This window comes from Heteronotia binoei, chromosome 7, assembly GCF_032191835.1.
Source record: "Heteronotia binoei isolate CCM8104 ecotype False Entrance Well chromosome 7, APGP_CSIRO_Hbin_v1, whole genome shotgun sequence".
Lineage (NCBI taxonomy): Eukaryota > Metazoa > Chordata > Lepidosauria > Squamata > Gekkonidae > Heteronotia > Heteronotia binoei.
The window spans coordinates 56154605-56177659 of NC_083229.1; the positions used below are offsets into that span (position 1 = coordinate 56154605).

The window sequence follows — 23055 nt, forward strand, 5'->3', positions numbered from 1 at the left end:
CCTATGCTGTTTGTTATCCTAGTGTTGGCATCAGCATGAAACTACATCATCATTTTGCAGGGATATTGGCGCAGTTTCAGCTTTACCTCACAATGTCACCTTTTCTTATTTTGACATTGCAGCATCATAATTGTTCAGTTGGCAATTCTGCAGATTTTGCTGCCTAACGCTCCCTTCTTACTCTTCCCCCCCTGCCCCACCTTCAACATGCAGTTTAAAAGCCATTTGCTTATCATAGTAGTTCAGACCTAGTAATGATTTGCTTATCAGTAGTTCAGAACAGACTTTAGAATAAAACCGTTGAGCAATGGAAGTCTATAATAAAGGTTTTGATTTTGACTTTACATAAATGTTTTTGGAACTGAGGGCAAGTTACATTTTGTGGTGACTTATGACCTGCAGCATATATGATGAATATAAACAACTAGTGCTTGTAGAGAAACAGTTAGGAAAGCTAAAGATAACTAATACATTCTAGTCTTGTCAATGTGAAGTATAGTATCTATGAAACTAAGCCTGTAACATCATAATATTGTTATATTTTATTTTATTATTAACAAAAGTAATATAAGTTTTTTTTTAAAAAAGGAAAGCTAAAGCTCAGAATGAGCAAGAAAAAGAGCAAGGACATTGTAGGCCCATTGCGAGGACAGGAAAGTGAAATTGTAACAGGTAATGAAGAAAGGGCATAATGCTCAATTCTTACTTTTCCTCCGTCTTCTTTTGTGAGGGAAATGGTGATCAACATGGCAGAAACAGAACATATGATGAGGGAAGAGAGTTGCAACCTAGGCCAGATGAACTGCATCCAAGGGTACTAAAAGAACTTGTGGATATAATTTCTTAGCCTCTATCCATTATTTTTAAGAATTCTTGGAGAACAGGTGAGGTGCCAGAAGACTGGAGCAAATGTTGTCCCCATCTTTAAGAAAGGGGAAAAGGAGGAACCGGGTAATTACAGACCTGTTAGCTTGACATCTATACCTGGAAAAATTTCAGAACAAATAATCAAACACTCAGTCTTTGAGCATTTAGAAAAGATGACTGTGATTACTAAGAACCAGCATGAATTTCTTCTTTTTTGAGAAAGTTACAACCTTGCTGGATCCAGGGGAATGCTATAGACATAGTTTATCTTGATTTCAGTAAGGCTTTTGGTAAGGTTCCACATACTATTCTTGTTGATAAGTTGGTAAAATGTGGTCTGGATCCTGTTACCATTAGGTGGATCTATAACTGGTTGACAGATCGCACCCAAAGAGTGTTTGTGAATGGTTCCTCATCCTCTTGGAGAGGAGTGATAAGTGGAGTGCCTCAAGGGTCTGTCCTGTTTTGTTCAACATCTTTATAAATTATTTGGAAGAAGTAATAGAGGGAATGCTTATTAAATTTGGAGATGATACTAAATTGGGAGGAGTCACAAATACAGTAGAAGATAGAGACAAGATACATGATAATCTTGACAGGCTGGAAAACTGGGCTAAAACAAATAAAATGAATTTTAACAGGGATAAATGTAAAGTTCTGAATTTAGGCAGGAAAAGTCCAATGCATCACTATAGGATGGGGAAAACTTGCTTTGGCAGTAGTATGTGCAGAAAGGATCTAGGGGTTTTAGTAGACCGTACACTGAACATGAGTCAGCAGTGTGATGCAGTAGCTAAAAAGGCAAATGCAATTTTGGGCTGTATCAACAGAAGTATAGCGTCCATATCATGTGAAGTGATGGTGTCACTTTACTCTGCTCTGGTTAGACCTCATCTAGAGTACTGTGTTCTGTTCTGGGCACCACAATTTAAGGAGGATCTAGACAATCCAGAATGTGTCCAGAGGAGGGCAACAAAGATGGTAACGGGTCTGGAGACCAAGTCCTATGAGGAAAGGTTGAAGAAGCTGGGTATGTTTAGCCTCGAGAGGAGATGACTGAAAGATAATATGATTACCATTCTTCAAATATTTGAAGGGCTGTCATATAGACAGACGATGGTGCTGAATTGTTTTCTGTTGCCCCATAAGGTCAGACCAGAAGTAACATTAAATTAAATCAAATTGAAATTAAATCAGAAGAATTTTCGGCTAAACGTTAGGAAGAACTTCCTGACAGAGTGGTTCCTCAGTGGAACAGGCTTCCTTAGGAGGTAGTGGCCTCTCCTTCCTTGGAGGTTTTTAAACAGAGTCTATATGGCCAACGTTGATTTTGTGAATTAGGCAGATAAAGAGAAGGAGGACAGGAAGGGTGGCAACAATGCTTAGTTCTTGTGGCCACTTCTTACACACTCAGGGAAATACTGATTGACACTATAGGGTCAGTCAGAAATTTTTCTCCAGGCCAGATTGGCAAGGGATTGTGGAGGTTTTTGCCAACTTTTGAGTATGGAACAGGGGTCACTGGGGATGTATGTGTGTGGGGAGGTATTTGTGAATTTCCTGCATTATGCAGGGGGTTGGACTAGATGACCCTGGAGATCCCTTCTAGCTCAATGATTCTATGATTTATTAATTTTCATTCCACTTTTCAGAGAATTTTGGCTCCTCAGCTGACTAAATAATTCAGTCTATCACAAAGATACGATATAAAATGTTAGGCATATTTTTATATGTATAATGGGGAAATGAAGAGAGGTTGTTTACATTTCCATTTATTTCATTAGTTTCCCCACACCACCACGCTGCTTGTCCCTTGATTTTGTGTTTCTCATTATACAGTTTGGTCAGCTAACGTATTTCTTTTTCTGAATTAAAAAATTGTAGCCAGCTGCTGACCCTTCATAAAATTCTCTGCAGAACAATTTATACATTTTTATACAAAACTAAAGTTATCATTAAATGTGAAGAGCTTTTTTGCCTTTTTATTCCATTAAAAAGAGTTGTAAAATCAGTTGTTTTTAAGAAAAAGGGTAAAGTGAGGATAACATGTATATATGTAGATTATAGCCTGCTGTCAAGATGATTCATTGAAGGAGTTATAGGACATGACTGTAGTTTAGGTTGTTTTAGAGAACCTGTGGCTGTTACTAAACCTGAAGAAATTATGGAAGGTTTGAGGAAAATTCAGGAAAGATGATGGAAGCATTTGCCCTGCAAGTGAGGGTGGTATGGTCAAAAGTTGTTCCAGGTTTCACCTGTACACCCAAGCCACTCCCACTGTTTCTGGTTCTAGGATCCTGCAGTGTGATTATCAGTAAGAATATCTGTAAAAAAAAACATACAGTGATGCTTTCCTAACTACTTGCAGTTTCCAGTTTTGCTCAGCTGTTCCCAAAGTGTCATAGCAGCTCATATTTTAGAAGGATGACTGGCAATTACTATGAAAGATTCCAACCTTGAGCCTGTGTCTCTGAATGGATATCTTATGATCCGGAGAATGGTTGTACCCTGTTTCGGATCCAAGAATTCATGATTCAAACTATGTCCTGCTTCCTCAATCCTTATTCTATCCTTGTGATTGAGGCTATGACAGTGTCTTCTGTCAGGCTTCTAGACATGTACTTGCTTTAATTACATTGCTGTCTCTCTTGTCTTCAGTGAAGGTTTGTTCTCCTGTGTTTGCCCTCTGCCACTGAACTGGATGTTTGTTCTTTAAATTCTCTTGTCCTTGTGCTTGCCACTGATCAGGTAATCTTTTTTCAAGACAACATTATTTCAGTATGTATCAAGATAGGCCTGATCCCTTCCAGAGCACCACAGGAAGTGCTTCTTACATCTCTTACTGCAGTGCTATCTCCCATCTTCCCATTCATCTACTTCTCAGATACACCTGCCTAACTCAGCATTCCATAAAGTTGCAGCTTTTTCCAAAGCTGAGCAAAACCAAAATGCTTTTGGTCTGCATCTGAATACGTACTTTCATAGAGAAAGGAATGAAAGGGGGGACGGACGAACTTAACCGCCCCCCCCCCCCAAAAAAAATTGAGTCAAGAACTAAAAAGGTAAGTTGCAGCAGAGGGATGTTCCTTTTCTTCTCACTCACATTTCAACTCCATTGTGGGAAAGCTGGCTCTGGAAAAGAGAGACAAATCATCCACGTGGGTCCCAACTGACTACTAAGTAAAGAAACTTGGATGCCTTTGGTCATAATACTTACACTAACAGGAGCAATGTCCTTTAGAGTTGTAAACTTCCTTGCCTCGATGGCATAGTATCAATGTTTCATCTGAAAGAAGATCTTGCTGGGCTTAGAACACCTGTTGGATGATTGTAAGTCCATAGCAATGATACTCAGGGATGATTGGATCCGTATCTCTAAATGTGTTCCTGACTGTGGCTAAAAACAGATGTTAATGTCAATAGCTCTTCAGTGTCATGCATGGCTGTAGTCTACTAACTTCTCCCCTGAGACCAAGATGTATATTGAATCTCTGTTTCGAGGGGGAGGGCCTCTTCAGCTCCAAAACTGACCACAAAAACTCTGCTCAGCAGTGAAGTGTTAAGGCTTGATTCCATCATTTACAGCAGCTGTCATCTTCCTGACCTTCTAAAGCATGAAGGACCTTGTCTGACCAACCCTCCTTCAAGAAGGTTTTCACCTCAAGATGAAGATCTTGATATATAGTGTCTGAGTCACAACAGTCTTCTCATGTGAACTATTCCTGAATGGTGCTTTTAAAAACTTACACGACTTTTTTCTACCATTTTCCTCATGTTTGGCAACATCTCTGAGCTTTGGAAGAGATTACATTGACCACTGATTCCCAACTGTCATAATGCTGAGTTATTTTCTCTTCTTTCTGTCTAACTTACTGTTCTTCACCAGGAAGCAGATTTTCTCCTTTAGAAAAAGATAATAGAATTGGTACGTTCCTTGCGTTTCTACTGTCAGTACTTCACTGTCTCAAAGAGGGATTGAAGTCTCTGCTCCATCTTGGATCTTAGGGACATCAACTAACCATCAAGATCAAAAAGTTCTAAATCGTGTCTCTAGATGTGTTTCTGACCTTCTTCAACCAGGGGCCTGGTCTTATATCTGTCGACCTTAAGGGTGCCTATTTTCATATCTCCACCTGACTTCAGCATCAGTTTCTGAAGTTTGCTGTGGGAGATCCCCACTTCCACTACAAGTTACTGCCCTTTAGCCTCTCCATGACTCCAAGGGTTTTCCTCAAGTGTATGCCAATGGTTGCATTGTACTCTTGGTGAAAACAGATCACAGGGTTCTCACAAAGGAACAACTGGCTCCAGAGTGAGTTTTTTAAAGCTCTCCCTCTTGACCATGAGTGAAAAACTTATCCAAATTGGCCCTCATGTTAGGCCAGGCACATAAAGAGGGTCCCCTACATGTGTAGAGCTAGAACACAGATTCAGAAGCAGGGATTGTCACAACTTTTTTCTTAATGTATTTAATGCTGCCACCAGGAATTTAATTCCAAACACTTTATTTAACATTCAGCATTTAATTGTGCCCAAGCTCTAAGGCTTCTTCATTGGCTCTTGAAATGAGATTCTCTTGTTATACTAATATATGAATCCAGGTTTTAATAAAATTTTATTTGTATTTGAAGGGTATTGGTTTCAGGATGTATAACTACGGTACCAATAATTTTAGTGGATAAAACAGTGGAAATTAGTAACTAACTGAGGTGTCACACTCATTCACTTTATTAACACTCCTCACTCTCAATTCCTTCTTTCTCTACAAAATGTACTTTGACCAGTCTTTATTTTATTTTTGCTTTGTTTAATCTTCCCCTTTTCAAGTCAAGTTTCTGTCAGTTTCTTTCTCTCACACTCTTATAATTCTTTGGCAGTATTAGGGTTGACTGTCTTAAGCCACTAATGTGTCCTCTTAGTATTATCAGTCTCTTATTTAGAAATTTGAATGCCTTTCCAGCACTAAATGGGTTTCTCACCAGAAGTCTGTGATTTCAGATTCCATAGACTGCTGTTTGACCACAGCTGACACTCAAAACTGCTGACGTTTTGCTGAGAATTAACTGCTGACGCTCTCTCTCTCTCTCCCCTCACTCTGTCCCCACACACTTCTTAGCTCCGCCCACACTCTCTCAATCACCAACCACTTCACTCATTCATCCCCCTCTTTCACCCCCCTTTCTCTACTGCAACTTACCAACAATTAAAGGAACACAAATGTATAAGTTCAAATCATCATAGGGAGGCCTCATTTTGGGCAGGAGCTCACAGGAGTGGAACTTCAGAACCTCTAAATCTCTTTCCTCTCCTCTCCTCTCCCTTCCCTCCCTCCCTCCCTCCCTTCCTCTGTGTCTTTCTCCCCACTTGCTTCTGGGCTCCATTGTTCAACCCCCCAGTGAGAATTTTGCTGAACTCTAAGATTTGAGAACCTTTCTAATATTTTTCCCCATACAAAAAAAGGGAAAATAATCAAAACATATAAAACAGACAGATGGAAATCTTCATCTTGCCACTGTGACCACATAGGAGAAAGTAATTTAAAAAGTATGATGGGAGTAAGGTTTTATTATGACAATTATAATTCAGGAAGCATTTTAAGGTAGGTGCTGAGCTGATATAACTTGGTACACCTTCTGGTGATGTCAGGGGTGTGTGGCATATGCAAATGAGTTGTGCTAATGAGCTCTGGCACCTCTTTTTCTAGAAAATTACCCTTTGAGTCTGGTATGTCTGTTACAATAGGTACTGTAAATAAATCTCCCATGGCACAATAAGTCTCCATGTAAACTGATGGGAGACAGATATTTAACCAGTGAGTAACCCTGTTTCCCTATCATGATATAGAATAGAAAGAGGAGAGGTGAAATAGTGGTAGTTATGACTGTGAGACTGAGCTTCTCAATGGCAACAACAAAACCAATTTATGCACGGCAATCCAATAAAAAGCATTCACTTTTGCACAGTCTTAGTGTTCAGTTGATTACTTTAATACCCAAGTAAAGTTACTTTTTAACATGAATTGTGTACCTCCCATGTGGCTGCTCCAGAGAAGAAATTAACCCAGAGAGAAGAGATAAATATGGGGTTGCTCAAAATGGGACTAAAAAGATATAAAACAATGAGCGGATAAGGGTTTTGTAATAGGTGTCAAGTCTGTCTATAACTCTGGCTCATGCACAGAGCATGCTTGGGTAGAACCAAAGTATAACCAAATGCTGCTAGCTCATTCTCTCCTACTTCCCCCCTCCCTTTAGAGATCTGGTCCTGCTTTGAAATGGTAATGTGTGAAAGTCTTATCTGTGCCTTCTCAGCCCAGGCTTGGGGGAGAGGAAGGAGCCTGGGAGTATCAAGGCCAAACGGGCCTCTAATCAACAATGTATTTATAACATCTATGTGTGAATGTCCTCTGCACAATTCCCCCCTCCTGTAGGAATCCTTTTGAAGTGTACCTTATATGCAATGTATCTACTGTATGTTCTTTAGTCTTTTCAAGACCTGGTTTAGGCCACAAGTATCAGTATCAATAAAACAGAGTCTTTGTATCCACACTGACTCATCATTGAATCTGCAGACTTGACAATAGGAAGGGAAGGATTCTATAGCCAGGTGCAGGGAGAACGGTAAGGCTGGCTGGCTGAGTCAGGAAGGGAAATGCTTAGAGGTAGTGAGCAGGAAGAGAGATAAGAAGGGTTGATTTGTGCAGGGAAAGAATGGGAGAGAGAAAAAGCATTCTCTGCTCTCTAGATAAGGAAGGTCCAAGTGATCATCCTTTATAATAAAAGCCAAATCCAGGCCCCTCATTGGCTCAGCCTGCACTCCATGAGCCATTGGCCGATCACGTGTCCATCAACCCCTCTGGCCTCACATTGGCTCACAGTCCAGTCCCCTGCCGTATGCCCTCCCCCGCCGGCCCTGTCAGGCAAGAACACCAACAAATGGCCACTGACATCTGAGGAAGACAGTTCGCTGCTGGGGGCTTACTGATCATTGCTTCTCCTCAGGGCCCTGTCTATCTTCCTTCTCCTTTTTCTTTCACTCTTTTATCTCCCTCTTTTTTCTACCTCCCCCTTCTGTTCTTTCTCTCATTCTTTCTCTGTATCTCTGGCCCTTTTCACACTTACCAGTGGAAGCCGGAAGGGAGTCGGTATTGTGCCGCCTTGCAGTAATCCGAGACAGGGATGGGAGTTTTCAGACACATGTTTTTTTTTCCGATAGGGTTCCGTGATTGAAGCGAGCCATTTCACACTGTTCCGCTCTTATCTCGCTTCCACCAGCGCCAGCCGTTTTTGCCTGCCGGTTCACGATCTCCAGCTTATTTTTTTTTTGGGAACGTCCGGCAAAGATCGCTATAGCGCTATAGCGACGTATCACAACAGCAACACCATAGAGATGGCTACACTCTATTGAGATAAGTTACCAGGTTTCAGCGGTGGCGATATCTAGCATCTTAATGGAGCCCAGGCATCCCTATGGTGATGCTGTTATGATACGTCGCTATAGCGATCTTAGCCCGACGTTCCAAAAAAAAAAAAGCCGGAGATAGCACGCGCCGGGTTAGATACTGGACATTTCACACAGCACCCCATAGCGATTTCAACCCGGAAGAAGGGGTTGAAAAGCGGAAGAAGCTGCTCTTTGTTAGTAATGACTCAGGCATGCCTCACTACCGGGACAGCCGCGGGACTGTGTGAAAAGGTGAGAGTATTCCGGTAGCAGCCAGTTACTGAATCGGGTCTGTTTGAAATGCCAGCAGAAACCCGTTACTGTTCAGTAACTGACCAGCTGGCATACCGGAATACTTAGGCTGTGTGAAAAAGATCTCTGTCTTTCAGTCTTTTTATTTCATTTTGTCAGTCTGCCTTCCTCCCATTAATCCACAAAAACAGTAGCAGTTAACATCTCTTCAACTGACAAGGAATGTTTGTTCACAGCAGGGAGGGCCAAATTCAGAGAGAGTGAAAGGGAGGCTTCCAGTGGCTTTCATCACAGTGTCAGCTGCTTAATGCTACCAGCCATTTCCTCCCAGGGAACCACTGTTGCCAACCTCCAGGTGCTTGGTTTCCCCCTCCCCCCCTGTGAAGAAAGACTGTCCTTTTCCCATGATGCCAACTCCAGGTCACCTCCCCTTGAGGTATGTATGTGGGGGGGAGAATTAATGCCTTCACTTGAGTGGGTGGGAAGACAGCAAGGCACTCCAGAAACCATTGCTTGATCACAGCTCAGTCAGGGTCTTTTGTCTCCTACTGGCTGACTCCCCTACCCCCGCCTACTCAGAGAGAGACACATCCCACTCATCTCTATGTCCTCTCCGTCAACTGGCCTCAGAAAGGACTGCTGCTGTACTGCAGCCTCGCAAAAGGTGTTGTAGCTGCCCCTGGCAACAAACCTCTTCCACCCTATCAAGGGTCCGCACAGATGGCCTGCCAATACAGGCAGCCTCCAAAGGCCGCTGAAATAAGCCAGTGAGCTTATTGCTTGTCTTTCTGCCTCTTTCCTCACTCCCTTTCTCCCTCCTCAGCCTCATCCTAGGACGGTTGGCTGAGAAGGAGATGGGGTTGCCAACTCCAGGTTGGGAAATTCCTGGAGTTTTGAAGGGTGGAGCCTGGAGAGGATTGGGTGTGAGGAAGGGTGGGACCTCAGACAAGGCCACCTTCCAAACCAGCCATTTCCTCCTGAGGAACCATTATTGCCAATCTCCAGATGAGGGCTGGAGATCACTCAGAATGGCAGAGATCAGCTCCCTTGAGGTGTTGGGGAGGGAGTGAATGCCTTCACTAGGGTGGGAAGGCAGCAAAATTGGGGGGGGGCACTTGCCCAGAGGCCTTTAGCAATACCTTTCCAGGTTGGTAGGAAATTCCTGGAGATTTTGTGGTGGACTTTAAGGAGAGCATACAAGTTAGAGCTTCAGGGTGTGGTCTGCCAGAACCAGGTTTTTGCTGGGTGATGACTGGGTGCTGGGTGCTGACTGGGTGATTTTGGACCAGTCACAGAATTCCAGCCTAACCTGCCTCACAGGGTTGTTGTTCAGATCAAAGGGGAGGGGAGAGGAAAATGATGTAAGCTGCCTTAATCCTCCCCCCCCCCCTGGAGAAAGACTGTCCTTTTCCTATATAAAAGCTGCAGGGATGGGGAAGGTGATGGAAAGCTGAAGTCAGAGGGGCAAATAAAGGGAAAGAGATAAGGTTGCCAACTCCAGGTTAGAAAATTCTGGGAGATTTCAGGGGTGGGGCCTGGAGAGGGTGAGGTTTGAGGAGGGATAGGATCTCAGACAGGTAAAATGCCATTTCTTCCTGGGGACCACTGTTGCCAATCCACAGGTGATGGCTGGAGACCACTCAAAATTATAACTGCTCTCCAGATGGCCTTTGAGGGAGATGCCTTTCCTCCTGGGGAACCACTGTTGCCAATCTCCAGGTGACAGCTGGAGAGCACTCAGAATTACAGCTGCTCTCCAGATGGCAAAGATCCACTCTTCTTGAGGTGTGTGTGTTGGGGGGGGGGGAATGCCTTCACTTGGGTGGGTGGGAAGACAGGAAGGGTGGGTGGGGCACTCACACAGAACCTCCTTCTGGAGGTCATATTTTTCTTCACAACGGGTCTTACATCTAGTAGTTGTAATAAGGCACAAGTGTAGGAAGCTGCTGAGATAAGAAGTAATTAGCAATAGCAATAGCACACCTTTATTGGCATAACCAAAAGAGATATACAGAGACTTGTCAACCAAACAACAATCCAATATATTTGTTCAAAGCATAAAAGGCTAAAATAAGATTAAGAATCACAATAAAACCTGCTTAGAATAATTTTGATAATTTCAGCCAAGAATTTGGCAACAGCTCTTGTGATATCGGTTATGTTGTCATTTAGTAGGAAATAGCCATCAATCCTATTTTTTTTATTATAGCATGGTAAAGAAAGTCTAACAGAACCTTCCAGAGATTAGTATACAGTTGCAAGAAGTAATTTAGTTTCTGGATTCCAAGAGCCATACAATATGCTCCCCTACACCTTCCTTCAAACAAGCCCCCCAAAATGTAGCCCTTAAAAGGACCAGGTAATTGGCCACAGGATTGTGGATACCCCATTTAGAACCTGAACACAAACAAATTTATTGAAAGGTGAGGGGAAAAATAAGATCAGACAGGAAGGTTTAACAAACAGTATGAATAAAAATTATAATGGCAGTCCCAAATTTTAAGGGGGGGGGGAGGAGGGATTGAAGAGAGAAAGTATTTAGTCACATCGTCAGAGTCAGTGAGCTGCCTTTTTTCAGTCACCAAAAAGCCACACTTTTTCAGGACTGACAGCTCACTACAGAAAATGGCCACTCCTCTGGTAACTGCCTTTCTCCATCTCAACCGTCTGTTTTCATCAGGAACTTCTGCTTTCTTACAATAGAATTAATGCCATCTCTTCCAGTTTTTCTAGAATCACAAGATATATCATATAATTAGATAAAAAGACAGGGATCTTATTGAACACATGAAGCAAAGTTCCTGGTAAATGAGAGACCTTTCTCCGGTGGTCCCTGGTAGTGGGACGGTCCGAAACTGTTGGGGAGTAGGCTCCTCCTCCGGAAACAGGGTCGTTGATCGCTTGATCCGGCCTGGGGGAGGGGCCGCTCCGTTGGAAACTCTCGAGTCCAAAATGGCCCTGTTATGAGACAGGACGTGTTCGCTGTGCGCGGAGCACATTGATCCGTAGACGAGGTCTCCATGTGAGAAAGTCTCTGCCATTCGGTTCTTCAGCTGCAGCGGCGGCGGCCAGAGCTGTTTACCGCCAGCGTTGGGTTTTTACCTAACAAAGGCGGTTCAGCCGGGGACTGCCGCGGAGAGCGAGGCTCCCCTTCTGAAGCCTGTTGAGGCGGGGGGGGGGGGGAGAGCGGCAAGTCCAGGCTTGCGGTCTCACGCAGCGCCGTCAGGCGTAGAGCAGACGACCGAGGTCCAGCGCGGCTGAGAGCAGTTCCCTCAGTCAATGTGTCTACTCAAGAGGAGGTGGTAAGCTGCCGGAAAGAGAGCGGGAAGCTCTTTGTGATGCGCGGACTGTTTTTTACTTGGGATGGGCTCCGATGGAATGTGGGAAGCCCACCCGGTAGCTTACGGCAGTTTCCTAGATCCTCCCCCTCCCCCCTGAATGGGGTGTAGGAAGGCTTATGTCGTAGCAGGTCTCTCCATTTCAGCGTGCTTTTTAGTGGCCTGGGGGGCGGGGTTTTTTACCGCACAGCAGGGGGTCGCCATTTCAGGCATTTAGCCTGGTAACAGAGGCTTCTCCCTCTCCCCTTTTCACTTTCGTTTCAGCCTTCTGTGGTAGCTGAGATGGCTGACGGACGGGGACAGACTAGTGAGACAGGCTCAGCCAGTGATTTCTCCATCCCAGAGTACTCTGGATCCACTTCTGAAAAAGATCGAGAGAATTCTGAACCGGATTTATCTGGAGAGGATGCCAAGTTTAACTTGCTTGCTTGGTTAAAAAGAGAACTGAGCAAGGAGTTTGCTCCTGCCCGAGGCTCTACTGCACCTGCCCCTTCCCAGAAAAGGAAGAGACACGCAGTTCTAGACATTGCCACTGCCCCTACAGACCCTAAGAAAGCAAAATTGAGCATGAGCCTGGACTCTCCTTGTGATAGTTCTCAGGAGGAAGAGGAGGCTGACTCTTCAGTAGACTCCTCTGCAAAGGAGGAAGGGGAACTCTTTGATGAGGAGGATGCTACTCCTTCTGTGCAGTCAAGGGTTTTTCCAGTGGAATATTATTCTAAACTCCTTCCTAAGGTCCTTAGGGAACTGGACTTTACTGCCACACCCAGAGGAAAGGCAGAATTGGACCCTGACCTGCCTGCAGGCTCAGGGAAGATGATGCCCAAAGTGGGGGTTTCTCAGACCGGGGTGCCCTTGCCTGCTCCCTTTTTTAGTCTTATTAAGGCGGAGTGGGAACACCCGGCCAAGCCTAAATCTAACCCACATCTGTTTTCCAAACTGTATGGGTTGAGTCCAGAGGCTACTAAATGGCTGAAATTGCCTGTAGTGGACGATCCTGTAAATAGTTTATTATCCACATCTGTGCTCCTCATGGATGCGGATGGGCTACCCAAGGATGCCTGCGATAGACGGACAGAGCAGGCATTACGAAAGAACTTTGAGGCTTCGGCCTGGTCCATCCGGGCGTCTTCAGCGGGATCGCTGTTTGCACGCGCAGTGTATACCTGGGCATCCAATTTGGCATCAGCAGATAGTGATGCGCCAAAGGAGTTCAAGGATGAGCTTAAGAAAATAGCTTTGGGCACAGCGTTTATTGCAAATGCGACCCTAGACGCGATGCAGTTGTCCGCAAGGGCAGTGGCTTGCAGTGTGGCAGCGCACAGGAACGTTTGGCTGCGGACTTGGGATGCAGATGCAGCTGCACAGGCTAGACTGGCAGCTGTACCATTCAAAGGCGTTAGCCTCTTTGAGGACGAACTGGAACGCTTCCTTATTGAGGGGAAGGACAAGAAGAAAGTCTTGCCTTCTAAGAGGAAGGATTTTAAGTCTAAGAAGCCCTTCCAGCCCTTTCGGGACTCCAAAAAATTCTCCCGGCCTTCGGCCTTTAAGCCTTTCCGAGGGAAGTGGCAGTCCCGCAGTCGGGATGCTAAACCCTTTTCTAACCGAGGCGACAAGGGAAGCAAAAGTGACTCCAAAAAGGGAGGGTCACAATGACTATGCCATAAGGCCGAAGCTACTTCCTATCGGGGGGCGCCTTCAGTTTTTTGCAAACCAATGGAGTGTGACGGTTTCAGACCAATGGGTGATCGACACGGTATCCAAGGGCTATGCATTAGAGCTGGAATTTTTTCCATGTCGGAGGTTTCGTGCAGTCCCGAGGAAGCAAGACCCGACCACACACCAGCGGATGTTGGGTGCCATCCAGCATCTATTGGACATAAGAGCTATAGAACCCGTACCTGCGACTCAGAGGGGTCAAGGGGTGTATTCCATTTTATTTCTGGTGCCAAAAAAGAATGGCGATGTCCGGGCCATTCTAGACTTAAAATGGGTGAATCGATTTGTGAAAACCAAAAAGTTTCGGATGGAGACGTTGCGTTCCATTCTATTGGCGGTTCAGGAACAAGAATACCTGACGTCCATCGATCTGTCCGAGGCGTATTTGCACGTTCCCATTCGACCAAACCACAGACGGTTCCTCAGGTTCGCGTACGACGGGAGGCACTTCCAGTACTGGGCCTTGCCTTTTGGGCTCAAGTCTTCCCCACGAGTGTTCACGAAGATCCTGGTGGCGTTGGTTGCTCATTTACGGATGGGGGGCGTGGCTCTTCATCCGTATCTGGACGATCTCTTGCTCAGGGCCCCTTCCTTCCAGCAGAGCTTGGAGAACACCAGTCGGACTATTCAAATACTGCAGGACCATGGTTTCGTGGTCAACAGGACAAAGAGCAACCTTACTCCGACACAAGAGATAGTGCATCTGGGTGTTCTGATCGATACTCAGAGGCACAGAGTGTTTTTGTCGGAAGCACGACAGGTGAACCTCAGATCCTTGTTGGAGGAGGTTCTGTCTCTGAATCGGGTTCCTGTGATGACTCTAGCAAAGCTTTTGGGGGTTCTGGTGTCTTGCCAGGATGTACTGTCTTGGGCGCGTTTCTGTCTATGGCCCCTACAATGCTTCCTGATCCCTTATCAGCATGTGATAGCTCGCAAGCTGCACAGGCTAGTGTTCCTTCCACCGGAGCTGCGGACGCAACTCCAGTGGTGGCTGGTACCATCCCGTTTTCAGCAAGGAGTGGCTATGAAGGAGCCACAGAGGATAGTGGTAACTACAGACTCCAGCCTCTCGGGCTGGGGGGCGCATTCTCAGGGGATGATGATTCAAGGTCAGTGGTCCCAGATGGAGTCCCAACAGAGCATCAACCTGCTGGAGCTGAGGGCGATTCGTCTGGGGTTGTTACGTTTTCAGACGGCGTTGCAGGGGAGTCACGTATTGGTGAAAACAGACGTGACGGCCAAAGCTTATGTCAACCGTCAAGGCGGGACCAGAATCAGGAAACTGTGCAACGAGGCCAACGAGGCCAAAAGCGGTTCATGTAGCCGGAAAGGACAACGGGCTGGCAGACTGGCTCAGCAGACAGCGGCTGGATCAGACGGAATGGTCACTGGACAAGGCGGTGTTCCAGTCTCTTCAGCGCAGATACGACAGAGTGGCTGTGGACTTGTTTGCAACCGCGGACAATTGTCAAGTGCGGCGGTTTTTTGCCAAACAAAAAGACGATCAGGCGGAGGGCGTAGACGCTCTCAACTGCGACTGGCCGGACGGTCTTCTGTACGCCTTCCCGCCACTACAACTGATTCCCCGGTTGGTTCACAAGATTCTACAGCAGACAGCGGAGTTGATTCTGGTTGCTCCCTTCTGGCCGAGAAGGGGGTGGTTTCAGGACCTCATGCGGCTGTCGACGGAGAAGCCTTAGCGTCTTCCAGTATCCGAGGCATTGCTGAGACAAGGGACAGTTTGCCATCCTCAGCCGGACATGTTGCAGTTAACTGCGTGGAGGTTGAGCGGTCGCAGTTAGTTAAGTTGGGTTTTGACAAATCTGTGATTGACACCATGTTGGCATCCAGGAAATGTTCTACCACGCGTGTGTATAATAACACTTGGCAGGTCTTTTCCTAGGTGGTGCGTAGAAAGGGGTTGGGATCCCTTAAAGTTACCAGTTCGGAAGCTGCTGCTGTTCTTGCAAGAGGCCCTGGATAAGGGGTTGGCTACTAATACCCTTCGTAGGCAGGTGGCAGCTATTTCTGCTGTTCGGGGAGCTAAAAGGGGGCTCTTTGACGTTGCATCCGCATGTTAAGCGTTTTTTGAGGGGGGTGTCCCTGTTGAACCCCCCTACTGCACATAGGTATCCTACCTGGAAGTTAAACGTGGTGCTGAAGGCGTTGTGTCATGCACCTTTCGAGCCCATGGCTACTTGTAGCCTGAAGGATCTTACTGTTTTTGGTTGGGATTACCTCTGCCCGCAGGGTATCCGAGTTGCAGGCCCTGTCCGTGGATAAAGACCTTTGTATCTTTCATGAGGACAAGGTAGTGTTGAGACCTGATCCGACCTTTATCCCTAAAGTGAATTCAGTTTTTTCACCGGTCTCAGGACGTGGTTTTACCCTCATTCTGTCCTAATCCCAAGCATGAGAAGGAAAAAGAATGGCATCGGTTAGATGTTAAGCGTGCCTTGAGTTTTTATATAAATAGAACCAAGGACTTTAGAAGGTCAGAGTCCTTGTTTGTTTCCTTCAATTCTCCCTCCTTGGGAAAATCAGTTACTTCTTCGACCCTGAGCAGATGGTTGGGGCAATGTATTTCTGCAGCATACACAGCGTCAGGGTTGGAGCCCCCAGGAGGAATTATGGCTCACTCTTTACGAGGAGCGGCCACGTCTGCAGTGTACAAGTCCTTCTCGTCCCTGGAAGGCATTTGTAGGGCAGCCACCTGGAGTTCCGCTCATTCTTTCACCAGGCATTATAAGGTGGATAGGTGGACCTCTGCTGAAGCGGCTTTTGGCCGCAGGGTGCTACAACAGGTTATACGTTGAATGTAGTGGTTCCCGCCCGGGGTACATATTGCTTTTGTATGTCCCAACAGTTTCGGACCGTCCCACTACCAGGGACCACCGGAGAACGGAAGATTGGAAGCTCTTACCGTGAAGCTTCCTTGTCGGTGGTCCTGGAGTGGGACGGTCCATCCCACCCGGTGTTGTACTTTGCTCTAGGCGAATAGCTGTGGGAGCTGGTTGTGGAAGGTACTGGGGCACTGGTAGCGGAAGTGTCTGTTTGGTTACGGTTACTTATGCCGTTTGCAGTTATTAAAATGGCGTTGCATCATTATGGTCTCTGTGTGGTTTATTACCATGCTGCAGAGTTTCTTTTATAGATGTATGCCAATGGGGGAGCATGGCTTTTCTATGGACTGGAGAGTTTCCAACGGAGCGGCCCCTCCCCCAGGCCGGATCAAGCGATCAATGACCCTGTTTCCGGAGGAGGAGCCTACTCCCCAACAGTTTTGGACCGTCCCACTCCAGGACCACCGAGAAGGAAGCTTCACGGTAAGAGCTTCCAATCTTCCGTTCTATTCTGTAATTTCCTCCTCTAATTTTAGAGGTAATAGGAATAATTCAAATGAAAGCAGTTTACTGATTTTGTGTTTAGGCAATGTAAGTGTTCACAACAAAGCTATGATTCTGCCCTAAAAAGAAGTTCCTGTTTTGAGATGAAGTGTTGTCATACCCTGTGGTTTATGACATTTCATTAGACGTGATGTCAGACTTACCTGTATACCCACAGCCATTTCTCCTATTTTAGTTTTCCGTTTCAGAATGTTCCCAGAAGTAAAATTGTATCATGTAAAACATTTTATTAATTGGTCTGTCCAAAAGTTTGGGTACTTTAAGAACATAAGAACATAAGAGAAGCCATGTTAGATCAGGCCAATGGCCCATCCAGTCCAACATTCTGTGTCACACAGCGGCCAAATATATATATATATATATATATACACACACACACACACACACACTGTGGCTAATAGCCACTGATGGACCTCTGCACCATATTTTTATCTAACCCCTTCTTGAAGGTGGCTATGCTTGTGGACGCCACCACCTCCTGTGGCAGTGAATTCCACATGTTAATCACCCTTTGGGTGAAGAAGTACTTCCTTTTATCCGTTTTAACCTGTCTGCTCAGCAATTTCATCGAATGCCCACGAGTTCTTGTATTGTGAGAAAGGGAGAAAAGTACTTCTTTCTCTACTTTCTCCATCCCATGCATTATCTTGTAAACTTCTATCATGTCACCCCTCAGTCGACGTTTCTCCAAGCTAAAGAGCCCTAAGCGTTTCAACCTTTCTTCATAGGGAAGGTGTTCCAGCCCTTTAATCATTTTAGTTGCCCTTTTCTGAACTTTCTCCAATGCTATAATATCCTTTTTGAGGTGCAGCGACCAGAACTGCACACAGTACTCCAAATGAGACCGCACCATCGATTTATACAGAGGCATTATGATACTGGCTGATTTGTTTTCAATTCCCTTCCTAATAATTCCCAGCATGGCGTTGGCCTTTTTTATTGCAAACGCACACTGTCTTGACATTTTCAGTGAATTATCTACCATGACCCCAAGATCTCTCTCTTGGTCTGTCTCTGCCAGTTCACACCCCATCAACTTGTATTTGTAGCTGGGATTCTTGGCCCCAATGTGCATTACTTTGCACTTGGCCACATTGAACCGCATCTGCCACGTTGACGCCCACTCACCCAGCCTCAACAGATCCCTTTGGAGTTCCTCACAATCCTCTCTGGTTCTCACCACCCTGAACAATTTAGTGTCATCCGCAAATTTGGCCACTTCACTGCTCACTCCCAACTCTAAATCATTTATGAACAAGTTAAAGAGGATGGGACCCAGTACCGAGCCGTGCGGCACCCCACTGCTTACCGTCCTCCACTGCGAAGACTGCCCATTTATACTCACTCTCTGCTTCCTATTACTCAGCCAGTTTTTGATCCACAAGAGGACCTGTCCTTTTACTCCATGACTCTCAAGCTTTCTAAGGAGCCTTTGATGAGGAACTTTATCAAAAGCTTTCTGGAAGTCAAGGTAAACAACATCTATCGGGTCTCCTTTGTCCACATGTTTGTTCAGCCCCTCAAAGAAATGTAACAGGTTAGTGAGGCAAGATCTTCCCTTGCAGAACCCATGCTGAGTCTTCCTCAATAACCCGTGTTCATCAATGTGCCTACTCATTCTGTCCTTGATAATGGTTTCTACCAACTTTCCCGGTATTGAAGTCAGACTGACTGGCCTGTAATTTCCCGGATCTCCTCTGGAACCCTTTTTAAAGATGGGGGTGACATTTGCTACCTTCCAGTCCTCAGGAACGGAGGCAGATTTCAATGAAAGATTACAGATTTTTGTGAGAAGATCCACAAGTTCAACTTTGAGTTCTTTCAGAACTCTCGGATGTATGCCATCCGGACCCGGTGACTTATTAGTTTTTAATTTGTCTATTAGTTGTAGGACCTCCTCTTTTGTCACCTCAATCTGACTCAGGTCTTTCAACACCCCTTCCAATATTAGTGGTTCTGGGGCGGGCAAACACTTCTCATCTTCCACGGTGAAGACGGAGGCAAAAAATGCATTCAGCTTCTCAGCCATTTCCCCATCCTCCTTCAGTAATCCTTTTACCCCATGGTCATCCAAGGGCCCCACTGCTTCCCTGGCTGGTTTCCTACTTCTAATATATTTGAAGAAATTTTTATTGTTGGTCTTTATGTTTTTTGCAATATGCTCCTCATAGTCCCTTTTTGCCTGCCTGATCACAGTCTTGCATTTGATTTGCCACTGCCTGTGTTCCCTTTTATTAATCTCACTTGGACTGGTTTTCCACCGCCTAAAGGAGTCCTTCTTACCTTTTACAGCTTCCATTACTTTGTTTGTTAACCATGCTGGCCTCTTCTTATACCTGTTTGTGCCTTTCCTAACTTGTGGCTTTATGATCTTACACAGGTCATATATTCTTGTGCTCAGGTAATATGGGAAGCCATGGACTCTTGTGAGGAATCTATATTGGGGCCTCCTGCCCATGACAGCATTGCTTCAGTTTACCTGAATGCCAAAGAAGAAGTTACATTGTAGTGGCCCTAGGTTTGCCAGTTGCAGGTTGGGAAATGATCAGTGATTTTGGGGGTAGAGCCTGAGGAAGGTGGGGCTTGGGGATGGGAGGGACTTCCGTGGGGTATAATGCCATAAAGTCCACCTTCCAAAGCAGCCATTTTCTCCAGGTGCACTGATCTCATATGGCCCTCACACATCCAACATCACATCAGAATCCTTTTAGCCACATGTATAGGTGTGTGTGTGTCTCATTTTATAGTTATACTTAGGAAACTTAATGTGTGAGAACACTATGAATGTTGGAAGCACTGCATACAAAAGCAATGATCTTTTGTATCCAGATATTGGAACCCATAGGAAGAATCATATTGTAATTGTGTGAGTAACATTCTTTATAGTTCATTTCAAAGCAAGCCAGATTGGTTTCATTTCCCATTCATTATGTATAACATTCATGTGGCATTTTTTGTTGTTGTCATTTTGTAGAACTTCCAAGAGCAGCTGTAAGGATCTTAAGCAACGTGACATTCCTTTTTGTGAGTTTGTCATACACAGCTGAGTGTGCCATTGTTACTGCTTTCATTACCTTCATTCCCAAGTTCATCGAGTCACAGTTTGGTATCCCAGCTTCCAATGCCAGCATCTACACTGGTAAGGCTTTGCCTGTTAATAAGGGTTAATTTTGTGTGATGGCAGGAAGAATACCAGTGGAAAAACTTTCAGCAGTGCTGTTTCTACCTTTTCCTTTTAAGTTTACAATCACTCTGGCATAATTTATGATAACCCCTTGTGATGTCCATAGTATCCTAAGGCTTTGTCACTGGAGAATGGAGGGGAGGGGAGGAGAGGGAGAGAATGTGCAAGCAATGCCAACAGTATTCAACACTGGTTTGTTAACTGATTATTAATGGCTAAAAGCCCTTTTTGCTGTTCACTCAATCTGAATCAGTAGTCAAATGGTTCATCCATGTACTTTTCATATCAGCTATGATTGCTGCTATTCTTATTGACATTGCTGTTAAGGTTACTTAAACTGAAGATCATAAGAACACAATGGCTGACCTGCATCAGACAAAGGGTCATCTAATCCTGTCCTCTGTCTTCAAAAGTGACCATTCAGATTTCCCTGGACAGTCACAAGCAAGGTCATCTAGTAATGTTAAAGAGGAGCTTTCCCTGCATTGGGGGGTAATGGAAGCAATTTGACATGGTATGGAAGAGGAGAAGTAAATAGTGGACACCTTGTATGTCTTGGTATGTTCATATATGGTGGTGGAGAAGGAGAAAAGTCTTGTATAAATTATATAATAGGATATGAGAATGAAGCATGTCTTTTAATGAGTACAAATAGAGGCTTTTTTATTGACAGACTAGTAATTCCATGTGATTAGTACAGAAGCTTCCCCAACCCTATAAATGATGTTGCTGTGGTTTATGGCTTACCCAAGAGCCATGATGGCATCATTACTTGCCATTATGTGTATATTTTAATATTTTAAAATGTAAGAGTCAGGGTAGACGAAACATACTAGTAAATTCTTTTTAATGTCAGTCCCAGGAATGAAATGTAAAAACTGGTAAGTGGATGTATCCTCATAAGCCAATTTAGATCACTGAAAAAGTTATTTGTAAATAAGGATATAACAAAAGATATTGTTCTCGATTGCTATCTCTCAAAATGTTGAAAAGGAATGTTAAGGTTATAGAACCTAGAAGTCATACTGTCTAGAAACATTTTGAATCCTTGGAAGAAAATAATGCTATCATAGTTAGGTATACTCTGGACTTCAGTTATTGCAGCTATCACTTTATGCTGAAATACACAAACCCATTTTGAAAACATAGTATAGAAGTAATATCTGACTCAACTTAAACTATTGAACAGGAAAAGAATTAAGAAAACTAAGAATTAAGAAAAGCACATAAGCCATTTTTCTAATACAACCCAAAACCAAATCAATAAATCAATGCTGGATGAAAAAGAAAGTAGTTTCTGTAAAAAGAAAGAAAAACATGAATTGGTAAAAATTATTTCTAACAAAGTATTAAATAATGATATTTGCCACTGTGTGACACAGAGTGTTGGACTTGATGGGCCGTTGGCCTGATCCAACATGGCTTCTCTTATGTTCTTATGTTCTTATTTCAGAATTCAGTAGTTACTTACAATAAAGTGACAAAGGCTAAGAGATATAATTGAGGCCTCTTATAATACAACCTTATGTCCTGGTCAAGGGCATACATGTGAAGTATATTAGTTTGTTTATTTATTTATGGTATTCAGTTAATAGAGCTGATAGTTAACAAGACTCAACAATTTTCTTTAAAAGAAACAATTTGTTGTAAAGAAAAATATTCTAACATATCATTAAAATCTTTTATTGACAAAGGTGGATTTATTAAAAAGTTGATAACAGACTTTCAAATAATTCTCAGTCATATAGATTAAATCACCCAATTTTATTGTAAACCGTATTATTTTCCATCTGAATTTCACACATTTTTCACAACACTTTGGGCTTGATTCATTCTCAGGCTAGCATAAAAACAAAACAATTTCTGTTTGTGCCTAACAATGCTTCTATTTATAATGTTTCTGTCACCTCTGAGAAAATCATAAGGAGGCTTTTATTAATCCTTTGACATAACTGCAGGATATTTAAATTTCTGACACTTGTTTGCCTGGAGAGAATTACACCCAGTTCTCAAAGATAGTAGATGAGCTGATAAACTTGTGCCTTGGGCTGTACCACTTTAAATCGCAAGCGGGAGTTCACATAATGGCATGCTTTCCTCGTGACAAAAATGTTCCTAGACACAGAATACAAGCATGTCACAGAGAAGCCTGAAGCAGAATCCTTGTCCAACTGAAAATCAAATTTTATGTGTAGAAAATTTTTAAGTCTGTATTTTTTAAAGGTTTTACAACTATTTGAACTTTTCTGCCTTTGGTCTGAGTGGGACACATTGTGCACTGTTTGTGAAAATTGAGCTTTAATCAATATGGTTGATAGTGTGGAAATGTTACAGCAACACTGGCAGTAAAATTCTTTTTTTCAGTATTCATAATAAATATTTTTATCCTGTTCTTTCACCACCTAAACCAGGTGTGATCATTGTCCCAAGTGCTGGTGTTGGTATTGTCATTGGAGGCTACATTATTAAAAAACTCAAACTTGGTGCCAGAGAGTCTGCAAAACTGGCGATGATCTGCAGCGGTGTGTCCTTGCTGTGTTTTTCAACACTCTTCATTGTTGGATGTGAAAGTATTAATCTTGGGGGCATTAATATACCATACACCACAGGGTAAGTGTCTTTTGCCTCTTTTTTTTGGTCATGCATTTTCAGAAAGCCAACAATGATTTTTTTTTTCTTCCCATAAGAACATTTGGGAATCAAAGTGCTTTGCAGTAGCATCCTAAGAAGACTTACTGACTTCTCTGGACTTAGAAGGGTATGATTCTGCTTAGGTGGCATTGATGATCATGCAAGATAATGACACAAATTATAACAGCACAGTTTGATATTCTAACACAGGGGT

At 44.0% G+C, this 23055-nt stretch overlaps 1 protein-coding gene across 2 annotated transcripts in view; it reads left to right on the plus strand.

The window, feature by feature from the left end:
• The window catches only part of SLCO5A1 (solute carrier organic anion transporter family member 5A1), a 115696-nt gene that overhangs the window by 68260 nt on the left and 24381 nt on the right, over window positions 1–23055 (plus strand). The window contains exons 5-6 of one of the 2 annotated variants that reach the window (XM_060243663.1): window positions 20001–20165; window positions 22622–22820. In XM_060243663.1, the coding sequence (XP_060099646.1) occupies window positions 20001–20165; window positions 22622–22820 (364 nt within the window). The remainder of the gene's footprint in view (window positions 1–20000; window positions 20166–22621; window positions 22821–23055) is intronic. The other variant, XM_060243664.1, reaches the window with a different exon arrangement.